This window comes from Tachypleus tridentatus, chromosome 13 (genome assembly GCF_004210375.1).
Source record: "Tachypleus tridentatus isolate NWPU-2018 chromosome 13, ASM421037v1, whole genome shotgun sequence".
NCBI classification, from domain to species: Eukaryota; Metazoa; Arthropoda; class Merostomata; order Xiphosura; family Limulidae; genus Tachypleus; species Tachypleus tridentatus.
Window position 1 is genome coordinate 17,170,353 of NC_134837.1, and position 12,780 is coordinate 17,183,132.

The 12,780-nt window shown below is 33.8% G+C and overlaps 3 protein-coding genes across 3 annotated transcripts in view; all 3 read left to right on the top strand.

The window, feature by feature from the left end:
• Positions 1-5,402, top strand: part of LOC143239768 (uncharacterized) — a 198,664-nt gene extending 193,262 nt beyond the window's left edge. The window contains exons 2-4 of the mRNA XM_076481250.1: positions 2,455-2,745; positions 3,948-4,244; positions 5,239-5,402. Of these exons, the coding sequence (XP_076337365.1) occupies positions 2,455-2,745; positions 3,948-4,244; positions 5,239-5,387 (737 nt within the window). The 3' untranslated portion in view covers positions 5,388-5,402. The remainder of the gene's footprint in view (positions 1-2,454; positions 2,746-3,947; positions 4,245-5,238) is intronic.
• LOC143238984 (protein turtle-like) overlaps positions 1-12,780 on the top strand; it is a 574,376-nt gene that overhangs the window by 334,506 nt on the left and 227,090 nt on the right. The window lies entirely within an intron of this gene.
• On the top strand, positions 6,537-11,644 carry LOC143239774 (uncharacterized). Its single transcript, XM_076481260.1, has 5 exons — positions 6,537-6,571; positions 7,361-7,455; positions 9,223-9,422; positions 10,611-10,802; positions 11,384-11,644. Exons 1-4 carry the CDS (start codon positions 6,537-6,539, stop codon positions 10,779-10,781), a joined length of 501 nt encoding a protein of 166 aa, XP_076337375.1. The 3' UTR covers positions 10,782-10,802; positions 11,384-11,644.

Sequence of the window (12,780 nt, forward strand, 5' to 3'; positions counted from 1 at the left end):
TTTTGTTTTGATATTTCATGTCCTAGATCACTTGGCTTTTTCCTCTATTGTGATGGCTTAGTACATCTCTTCTGTTTTGTTTAATGTCTCACGTTCTTCTAGGTATTGGTTTTGATCCACCAGTGTCACGTTCTAGGTATTGGTTTGATCCACCAGTGTCATGTCCTAGCGCATCTGTGGTTTGGTTTTCTTCATTTTCTAAATCCCATATTCTCGGTTTGATACACTAATGTGATGGCCTAATACATTTTTGCTTCATTTGATATTCCACTTCATAGAGTCTCTATTTGATTCACCAGTGTTATAGCCTATCATATTTTGGATCCATACAATGCTTCGTGTCTTAGATTTTTGGTTTGATCCATCCGTGTAACAGTCGAGTACATCTTGGGATTCTATATTCTAGATATAATTATATCCATTATATCCAACCTCTTTTGTTTAATGTTCTACATTTTAATTGTTGGTTTATACACCAAGATCATGGTCTAGCACTTCTTGGGCATGTTTGATGTTCGACATCATAGATGGAAGTGAAAATAAAACATACCATTATAACCATAATGGTGATCCACCAGTTTAATGACCTACATAGTACATCATAGGTATTGTTTGATGCTCCATATCCCAGATTCCCGGTTTGATTCACCAATGTTATAACCTAGTATTTTTTGTATTTGTCTGATGTTCCAAATGTAAGATGTTGTTTTTTCCACTAGTGTTATGGCCTGAGTTTATCGTGAAATGTTCCACGTTTTAGAGTCTGGGTTCGATACACGAGTGACATGAGCATATATATATATTCTCTTTCAGCTCTAGATTCTCGGTTTGATCCACCAGTGTTATGGCCTAGTGAATCTTGGGTTTGTTCGATTCATTTTTCACGATGTATATTCTCAATTAGATCCATCAGTGTCATGACCTGGTACAAAATGGATATGTTTGATGTTTCTCGTCCCAGATTCACAAGTTTCATGACCGACGTGTATATTTGGTGTGTTTGATATTCCATGTTCTAAAGTTTTTTATTTAGTGCAAATTTGCATTTGTCTCTGTGTGAAATGTTTGAAATCTCTTGAAATATTTTGTTCTGAAGAAAAAACGAATCGCTGTTTGTTGTGGTTGCAATGGAGAACAGTTATTTCTTCTCAAGTGCACATTTTATCTACCGTGATGGAAAAATAGCAGTAGATATCTTTGATATCAGCCGCCTAAAAGAGTAAGTGCGTAAAAGTTACATACTATTTAATAACTCGTTCAATATATACTTTACAATCAGGATGTAGCCAGACCTGTAGAAACAAGAAAACGTTTTACTCTTATCCACAGGTATTTCGTTTCAGTAAAACTATGTTAAGTGTAATACTTTTATCCATAATTTACGATATATGAAGAGCATCTGTTATTTCTGTATTGAAATACTTCATTTTAAAACTTTAACCATCCAGATCCGACCGGTTCGGAAAGAAAACATTTGCTTATTGTGAGTATAACCCTACAAATATATAAGGTTTGCATTTTAATTTACATTTTTATGAAAACTTTATCGAAAAAATATTTGAAATGACGTTTATCTTCATCTGATCAGCAGGACTTGCTTCCCATTCTACCAACAGTTCATCTGGCTAAAAGTGTGGTACTCTAGATATTAAAATCCCGTTACGTTTGACTCTAATAGTAAAATATAAACACAAGTAAAATATGCTTTACCATTTTAGATTCTCCCAGGCTTTTGATATGTTGTTCAATATTATTCCATTCATTAGTTCAAGAAGAACATGTTTTTTGGACAATGAAATGAAGAACAAAACATATTTCTTTGGGCTATGTTTTTATAGATTCTTTTAATGGAATATATTAATATATATATCATTCTTCAAACTGACCATTGGACAATAAGAAATCACGAATCTAATAGTTTCATTATGTAATGATTTTGTTCTCTGTAACACCGCAATAAATAATAATGTCTCTACTTGTTTTTTTGCGTCACTGATGATATGATAGACGACATATCATCCAGTGGATATTGATAATATAAGAGGTGAAGCACATTGGACATTATATGTTTATGACATGTCAACCTATATAGACATAAAGTTAACGATGTCCCAGATGGTAGAGTGACGGTTTATCAGATAGATCATTGTATATTCATAGATGGTGTTGATGTCTTAGGTGGTGTATTTTACAATAGATGATATACCAGTCAATCCAAGGGATAACAGGTAATGATGTCTGAGATGTCACCTAATTTAACGAATACAATTACAATAAACATAGAATTTGATAATATATGCTAAAGCTATATTAAGTAGCACATTCGATAATGTCTCAGGCAACACTTTGAGTAACAGATGGTTATGATATATAATATAGTACAATATATATTGGATGCTAATGACATTCTAATTAACAGGTAGCATAATGATTGATGAAATGTTCTTTTCTCAGACTCTCCAGTTTGTCAGCCTTTCCAAAAGTCCGTCTATGGAGTTTCAAATCAAGAAAGTATCGATGTAGAATGCCACCTGGAGGCAGACCCTAGAGATATTAAGTTCTTTTGGCGTTTCAACAGCTCTTCTAAAGTAGAAGATACGATACTTCACAAGATCCACAGCGAGTTTCAAAGCATTGCGTCATACAGAATACAGACCAGTGAAGACTATGGGACCCTTATGTGCTGGGGGGAGAACAGTATCGGAGTGCAAAGAGAACCATGTGTTTTTAAAATTATACCCGCAGGTAGAAGCATATGTGTTTTTGTAGATTTTCTTGTCTTTTTATGGAAATTTGACTTGTAATCTGAGAGTCGCAGGTTCAAACCCCGTCACACCAAACATTCTCGCCCTTTCAACGGTGGGAGCGTTATAATGTTACAGTCAATCCCATTACTAATTTGTAAAAGAGCAACCTAAGAGTTGGCGGTGGGTGGTGATGACTAACTGCCTTCCCTCTAATCTCACACTGCTAAAGTAAGAACGGCTAGCGCAGATAGCCCTCGTGTAGCTTTGCGCGAAATTCAAAACAAATTAATAAACAAATTATTGAAATGATTAGCCAATGGCTTCATCGGTTCACAAGTAGAAAGTAGGCCTCAGTAAACTTAGATCTCTATAAAGGGAGCAGACCTGAAAAAATAGGCTTAACAAGGTTTACCTACATAACAGACGAGGTTCGTCCAATGTAGCCTAATAGCAGTTAAAGATTATTGCCTCGATAAAAGCTTCTACAGATTAGGCTAATGTCACTTAAGATTCTATAAATATTAAAGGCCTGAAACGTTTATCGATAAATTCCTTGTTTAATTTTCTTTCTGAAATATCAGATGCTCTTATACAAATAATGTGTATTAAATCAACATCGTATTGGTCATAACGTTGTTTTTTTTCCGTAAGCCAAAGTTCTTTATTTACATATATTCTTTTAAATGGAAATAATTCCTATAAAATTGAAACCTACCTGTTCTGCTGTTACAGCTTCGTAAGAGATAGGTTTTTTTCCTTACCTATAATAATATTTATATATTTGTAACGTAAATTTGTGTGTTGTGTATTTTTCTTATACCAAACCAATTTTGGGCTATCTTCGGAGTCCACTGAGGAGAATCGAACCCCTGATTGGAGCTTCATAAATCCGTAGACTTAACGTTGTACCAGCGACGGATATTAAGATAAATAAACAAAGTCTTCACAACAGCTGAATCTGTGTTTTATTTTTCATAATTTAAAAGCATTATAATGTGTTAGAATTAAGTAAATGTTTGTTTTTATTTTGCATATTGTTTTCAACTGTATTGTTTATTGTTAGTTTATTTTGAGTTGTTTACATTTTTAACTCTTAACTTATTTCGAGTACTGTAATTTGGATCAATAGCCACTTTATGTATGTGATGTGCAACAAAATATATCCCTCTTTAGCCAATCCTTTCCAATCCCTATCCACAGAGGCCCCTGAGCCTGTACAAAACTGCACTGTGTTTAATCGCACGGAAGAGTTGATACTAGTGGAGTGTCTCGAAGGTTTTAACGGTGGACTGGACCAAACATTCATCATGGAGATTTATACTAAAGAAAGCGAGTCTCTTTATGCCAAAGTTTCGTCTCACGTACCGATGTTTCTTGTAAACGGACTCACTCCTGGAACCTTCTTTATCTTGTTGGTTTATGCAGTAAACCGTTGTGGTCGAAGTTCAGCGGTGAGAATTTCAACGAGCACTGTTCGGCAAGCAGAAAAACTAACAGGTAACTTAGCGAATAATAACACAGTTCTTCTAAACCACTGTTTAGGTGTTAAACATATTTAATAAAGTTAAAAGTCCAAATGGGCCTGGCCTGGCCAAGACACTCAACTCCTCTACTTTGAGAGTCGCGGGTTCGATTCCCCATCACACCAAACATGCTCGCCCTTTCTGCCCTGGGGGCGTTATAATATGACGATCAATCCAACTATTCATTGGTAAAAGAGTAGCCTAAGAGTTGGCGGTGAGTGGTGATGGCTAGCTGCCTTCTCTCTTGTCTTACATTGTTAAATTAGGAACGGCTAGCGCGGATAACCCTCGTGTAGCTTTGCGCGAAATTCAAAACAAACTAAACCAAGTCCAAATAGACGTTTTTTTCTAATCTATTACTGAAGTGTTCTAACAAATTAAGGAACTTTAACAAAGTTATTAAGCCTAATATAAACGTGTTTTGTTTTGTTATTTCTAAACCACAGTTGAAATATAGTGACAGATTGGAAGTTGTTTTTGAATTTCATACAAAACTAGATGGCTATGTGTGCTAACCATTCCTAATTTTGAAGTGATAGACTAAAGAGAAGGTAACTAATGAACACAACCCATCAATAACTCTTGGGCTATTTTTAACCAACAAATAGAGGTATTGATCAAAAATTATAACGCTTCAACGACTAAAATAACGAGTATATTTGGTGACAGGATTCGAACCAGTAATCCCCAGCCAAGGAGTAGAACACCGTAAAAAAATGAACAAAACTAATAAGGTTAGATAATTTAATTAAAATTTTCTCCTGAACCTACGTCTCAAGCGTCAGGACAACTTAAGCAAATCTAAGCCAGAAAATCTATTGTGGACACTCTTGTAAACTACGGTTTGGCATTTTTAAAAGTTTCTGAATATTCAACATATTTGAATTGGTTTTAAAGTGTTCTAAACTTTTTCTATGTCATTCTAATAACTATTAAATTTTCACGTTTTTTTTCTTGTTGTTTTCCAGGGAACAGGGGCGGAGTGTATGTTTTTAACCCAGTACTCACAATATTCATCTCAGCGACTGTAGCCTTGATCTTATTCATTGTAATGTTAGTGATCATAATTAAAGTCAAAAAGAAAAGCACTTTAAAGGTACTTTTTTCTATAGTATAATAACAACTCCAGTTTATTAAATAAAACATTATCACATTATATCTACTGTGTTAAAATATTTGAGAATATATTTTTCAATTGTCTGTATATTAGAATTCCTCGTCTCGTTTCACTCTGCCTTTTGACCTTTGATCTCCCACTTTACTTCGTGTCACTTCACTCGATTCCATCTTTATTCTACAGTTTGCGTTGTTTTATTTCATTTCGTCTTCTGATTCCACGAATATCCCACACTTCACTTTGTTTAATTAATTCTGCCATCTGAGTTCACGGCCACTATATTCTTTGATCTGTCTTAATTTATTTTACCCTTGAACTCACTTTCACCTTAAATTTGTCTTGTTTTTTGCCTGTTCTCTGACCTCACACTCACCATGTATTTTAATTTCTCGTGTTCATTAAATGTACTAATCTCACTTTGAACTTGTGGCTCCATCTATGTGCACTTTTTCACTCACTGATCTAACTTTAACTCAGTAGCTTAACGCAGGTATTCCTAACCTGATACATTTTGTAGTTTTCATTTTCGTGCCACATTTCGTCATATAATTTCTCAGTGTCGTTTAGGTCTACTTCATTTAACATCTGTTTTAAGCTATAGTTAACACTTCATTTTTTTTTTTCGAACCCATTTGCGTTTTATATTTTTTAATAAAACTCCTTTTTCCGTTCCGTTAAGCTTTTATTTTTGTTCTCACACAATGTAAACCGAGTAATAATCCACCTTTAACAATGACATTTCAGTAGGATCACGACCTGTCATGCCCTGGCTACTCAACATCTTCCCCTATCATTTGATGTCAACAACTATTTGCTACCTTAATCTTGACGTGGATTCAAATTCCATACTATGATGTCATTTGTGCTTTGTCTTTCTTTGTTTTTTGCGCTTAGTTTTTGTACTAAACTGGTCAATCATATATTTATATTATATGCAGTTAATAATATAACCAAATATATCAATGATGCTACAAACAAACTCTGTCAATGTTTGAAAAAGTAACATGTTTTATGTACGAATATCTTACTCAAACCATCATGGTAACAATGTAATATTATTAGCTTTTCGGAAAATGTTCACATCACCTTCTCATCAGATAATAAACTCCATAAAAGTACGATATTAATAACTAAACATTTTATTTTTCTATGTCAGCTCAGCAAGAGAGCAACACAAATAATAAGTGAGTAATTTTCTTTCTTTGTCTATCTGCTTTTAATGTTTTGAAACAACCCAGCAAAAACTCTGTTATTAATTCTCATTACTAGAATAATTAAAATCTTCAACAAGTTTCGGATGATATCCATATTTTCTTCAAAGTTATATTTATAATCATAAAGGTTGTTGATTTTCGTATTCTGAACCTCGTGTTATTTCTAGACGATGTACGCGTTCTTGCAAAGTGAGTGTTTTGTTATTTTTTTTCGAAATATGCCAGTCATAAACTAAATAATGAAAGTACGTAAGAATAAACTTATTCATGTCCACTGAGTAATAAGTAACACGAAACTTGAGAACGTTTAATTCATATATTCGTGTACACATTAAAAGTACTAATAAACAATGTGTGAAAAACGAAGATCCCTGAAATGACTAACGAAAACATGTGCAATACAACTGTAGAATGAATGTGTTGCCAGTTATGAACTATATTTGTAAGAAATTCCACTAACCGATCTCTATTTCGCTATCACTGTAGCTATAAAATCTATTAATTAAAAAAAAAACAACCAATTTCTTACGGACACATCTTGAATCATTTATATTTCATTAACCCACATTTCTGAGATATAAATACACAAACAAACAAGCACGATTTTGTCAAATTACATCAGGATTTCAAAAGCTATCGACTTCACCTTAAACTATCATAATATCTTCAACGTCCCTCACGCGTAGTTTATCAAATCATCCACTGTTAATATTAAACAACTTACTTTAAGTATTAATGGATTATTTTATATTTTTGCAGGATAGATGTACAACTGGAAAAACGCGTGGAAGACGAGAACGAAGAAGGCCCAGACATAATTCCAGCCAAAAACATAAACAGAAGGTTTTTAATATGTATGATATATTTCAACGTATTACTCCACTATATCATGAGTGATAATTATGTTCAATGAGAATTTGACATTTATTGTTGCCGTTTATCATAAAGGAAATGAAGTGATGAGGAAATACGTGTATTAGGCCCACAAAACATTATGATAAATGATTAGTTCATGTTACAAATGCTGGTTGTGTCCATTTATTTTACCAAACTGTTTTAGATCTAGAAGTAAGAGATAAGTTATATAAAAATGTTGTATATAAAAGAGCCAATTTATACAAAATGGTAACATTTTATAGTAAACTGAGTGGTAAGATGAACAGAGAGAAACTGGACAAAATGTGGCCCAACCTTTATGTTCCTATTGTTATCTTTTCCTGTTATAAAAGAAGTGGGTTAAAGCTTTCTCCAGATTGTCCCTGTTTAATTTACATATATTTGTACAATATCGTTATGAAGGTTATCCTTTTATAAGGTTTAGTTATTTCTTATCATCACAGTATGGTTGACTCCTTTCTGTTAATTCGTTTTTTGTTTTGTACGTGTAAACTGTTTTAATCAAATGTCGTTTATTTCTGTTTTTATAAACATTTTAAGATTAATAAAAACAGCAGGATTTAATCGAAACCGGTTTGGTAATCTATTTTACAAATGTAGAGTTTTGAAAATTACGCGAAGCTGTAGTTTTATATTTTACACCTCAAGTCATCGACTTTTTTTTTGTTTGTTTTTTTTAATTTCGCGCAAAGCTACAAGAGGACTATCTGCGCCGTCCCTAATTTAGCAGTGTAAGACTAGAGGGAAGGCAGCTAGTCATCACCGCCAACTCTTGGGCTACTCTTTTAAACAACGAATAATGGAATTGACCATCACATTATAATACCCCTACGGCTGAAAGAACGAACATGTTTGGTGTGAGGGGGATTCGAACCCGTGACCCTCAGATTACGAGTCGAACGCCTTAACCCACCTGGTCATGCTGGGCTCGGTTGTTTTTATCATAGCGGTTGTGTAGAAAAAAATAACTATTAAAATCATCAAATACTGTTTTATTTAAAAGAACTTAATATACATTCATCAATAATTACTTGATTTACATACTACAGTTACCAACAATCTTTAATGCAGATTAATGTCTACCACTGGAGTTTTGGGTAATGTCGTTACTTCTAAGTTTACTATATACTTTTTAATAATGAAAATAACAACATTCTCACTTCGTTTCGTCTAATTATTTCTCCTAACCTAAAACAGCTATGAAGTTAACATTGTCAAAGTAACTTAACTGTTTAGTTTTGTTAAAGACTTAAGAAGGTGTGTTCCGTTAGTTGAAATACTTGTGACAGAAGCCCCATATTTGGTCTTCTATATTAGAATTATAGCAGTGCTACAACATTTCTCTACGGCACAGCTCTGCCAGATGGTTAGACTCGTAATCTGAAGGTCAGGAGTTCGAATACCCGTCGTATTAAACATGCTCTCCCTTTAAGCCTTGGAGGCGTTATAATGTTACAGTCAATCGCACTATTCGTTTGTAAAAGAGTAGCCAAGATTAGCAGTTGGTGGTGCTGCCTTCCCTCTAGTCTTACACTACAAACATAGCGATGACCAACGCAGAAGCCCTCGTGTAGCTTTGAGCGAAATTCAAGATAAACAACCGTTATTCTAACATTAATTAATCAATGGCTATTTCATAAATATTTAACATTTTATATTTGGATAATTTTAACCGGAATAAAGTTATCAAAATATTCTGTTAAAAAATTTAATTCTCCAAACAGGCTATGACCATGAATCTGATGACACTTGTCTCCAGTTACATGCCACGCCCTCATCTACACAGAGCTATTGTACTGCTGGAAAAGTATTGGTTAGAAGTGATTCACCAGATCAGGGAATTATGTTGTTTCCAGAATCCACGTACAGGAGTCCCACCCAGAAAACAGATACCATTGCTTTACAGAAGCTATTGCCACTTTATGTATGTCTTTTATTACTAATTTTGGAACTTGTTTTGAAGATATATTACAAGATATGTAAAACAATCACTTTTTTTTTAAAGTATACATCACATTTGAAAACTATGAAATTTGTGTTATATTTGGCTACAAAACGTTGCTCCAGGCGAAACTGAAACTTAAACGTTTTTAGTTTCGCTAGAAACACATTAAGCGAATTTTTTTTATGGGCAAACTGTTTCTTATGTGTTTTTTTTTTATCGACTGTTCTCCGAATCTGAAATTAGTTCATCTTCTTGAATGATATTAAAAATCATGATGCATGATCGTGTTGAATTCAAATCTTACTAATTATTTAGTGCCATGAACAAAAGCACTGTTAATCTCAATAACTTATTTCACTGTTTTAACTTATTACAAGTACTTGTAATTAAGATTTAGTTAACCAAATTCAAGTGTTGGAAAAGTTTACTTTTATAATAGGGGTAGTGGAAATATGCTTTATTTTAGTATAAGCTGTTAGGGATAATAGTATAGTCGTATTGAAACGCATTTACTCAATATAAGACGTCCGGCATGACCAGGTGATTACGGCACTCGACTCGTAATCCCCGTCACACCAAAAATGCTTGCCCTTTCAGGGTTACAAAGTGTCAGTCAATCCCACTATTCGTTGGTAAAAGAGTAACCCAAGAGATAGTTTTCTTATGCTGGTAGAAACCGTTGTTATTTAATGTGACAGATAGATAGCACTTTCCAGTATTAATTCTGTTACTAAATATTCTGTCGTTCGGTTACCCAATATCACTCCTCTTTTCAATGTATCTGTAGTAAGAGTAAAAATTTACAGTGCTATAAACACCCCTTGTGGGCGCAGCACAGATAGCCCATTGTGTACCTTCTTGCGTTTAACTACAAACAAACCACTACAATAATTGTTCGACATGTATTTTATCTTAATAAAATTTACTAAAGTGTAATTATAGCTTCAGATGAGAGAAACTAGCTAAGTTTTACCAAGAAATGCCACTATTTATCAGCAAAGTCTGCCTGTTCAATAAGCATGTTTCATTTAGACGGAGATTCTCTATTTTTATTTCTATGACAACTAACCATGTTTTCAAAATGAAAACATTTCTACTCCCAAATGATTGCTAGTATTTTGTTTTTTTCATCAGTTACGCTCAAATTACTTAATATTTTATAAACAGCCTAAAGACCAGACAGAAAGAAATGTTATACTTCCTGGGACGAGCAGACATGCCGTAATTGAAGACAACAAACTGGAACCTTCTACACAAGATATTCAGATTGGAGTTAAAGACGTGTCCATGAAAACTGCCAAGAGTGTGTTGATTAAAAAGCAAGAAAGTGTCGTATAATCTCCTGAAACGTTCTTTCCGGTAAGGGAATAAAGAAATTCTAATTTTTATTTAGAACTTAATTATGAATGTAATCAGTCTGAAACTGTCATTAAAAAAATTCCTTTAGACCTGTCATGATAATGTTTTGACCACAGTGACTACAAACATAATATGTATATATATATTTCAACCAGATAATTCACGCATAAAAGTATTTTTTTCATATTAGCTTTTAGTTCAAATACACAAGTAACGAATAACATTTTTAAAAACGGATTTTTTTTTTTATCCAAGTAAATAGTTAATTCATGAAAGGTTTACATCGTAGGGTAACATTTAAAAAGTTCATAAGTTGTTCCCGTTTCCCAGTACAAAAATATTATTTATTTCCTAGATTTTGCAAGAAAACATTTACTTATTAGCAGAGAAGTGAATGTGTGTTACATATTTTATTGAGAAAAATATGTTTTCATTTTCAGAGAAATTATTCTGTGAAACAGGTTTCTAATCAAAGAGATGTCCTTATTTGCAGATAATTAAGCACAATCATCAGGTTTTATTACAATTTTCACTTTTCTCTACGCCACTTGCTTCATTCTTTTTCTATCCATCTTTTCCAGGTTCTATTTGATATCAGTAGCACATTTGGATTTTTTGAAGCGACTCCTGGTGTCCAACTTATTTTCCACCTAAGGCTGTCTTTCGTAGCAAAATCCAACACTACCAAGTCACCCACGTTGCACCGCGCGAAATCTTTTACGGACAAACGTTTTTATTTATTTAGTCAAACACTGACCGTTAGGCTTACATGTTCTTGTTCTTTTATCTTCCTTGTTTTGTGAGAATTGCGTATATGATGAATTAATAAAATCAAAAACATTTGGCTCACTGTTTTTGTATGAGTTCTATCTCGTCAAGGCCCGGCATGGCCAGATGTCTAAAACACTCGACTCGTAATCCGAGGGTCGCGAGTTCGAATCTCCGGACATGCTCGCCCTTTCAGCAGTGGGAGGGTTATAATGTGACGGTCAATCCCACTATTCGTTGGTAAAAGAGTAGTCCAAAAACTGGCGGTGGGTGGTGATGAATAGCTGCCTTCCCTCTAGTCTTACACTGCTAAATTAGGCACGGGTAGCGCAGATAACCCTCGTGTAGATTTACGCGAATTTCAGAAAACAAACATAACAGCAATGGAAGTGGTGAGGCCTAACTTTAAATGAGTCTGACTGCGGATCAAAATGTTCAAGTTTTGAGACATAGTAGCACTGAGCATTCATTTCATTCTGTTTATAGAGCTGGTCAAAATCCTTTTCGCGATCAGTGTTGCTGATCGATTTGCTCTCCTCTGATTAGTAGTTTAAACAATGGATCCCTCAACTAGTCTTTTGGCATAAATTCCCCTTTCACTTTAAAAAGTTCCAGTTCATAATAGAAATATTTCCAAGTATAAACAAGCATTTTAGAATACAATATATCTATTTCTTCACCAACATATTGTATATATTGTATAGGAAATGATTTACTCAGTTCTAAATTTACTTTCATTTCTAAGAAGCTCTTTCTTTCCCTACAAGTACAAACGTCTATTTTATCATCTAGGAACATTTATGGTTCTAAGCTATATATTCAAAAAGCGTATTTTATATATATATATGACGTACTGAACTGATAATACGGATTTTTTTAACAGTACACGAGGCAAACTAATAGTTTACGTGTTCTGTAAGTAAAGTGTACTGTATTCTTTCTCTTTACTGATAGTAACAGTACTGAGTAAAATGTTTAATATACTTAGTTGTATTTATTTTTATCATGGAAATTAGTTTGTTTGTTTTGTTTTTGAATTTTGCGCAAAGCTACTCGAGGGCTATCTGCGCTAGTCGTTCCTAATTTAGTAGTGTAAGACTAGAGGAAAAGCAGCTAGTCATCACCACCCACCGCCAACTCTTGAACTACTATTTTATCAACGAATAGTGGGATGGACCGTCACATTATCACACCCCTACGAGTCGCACGT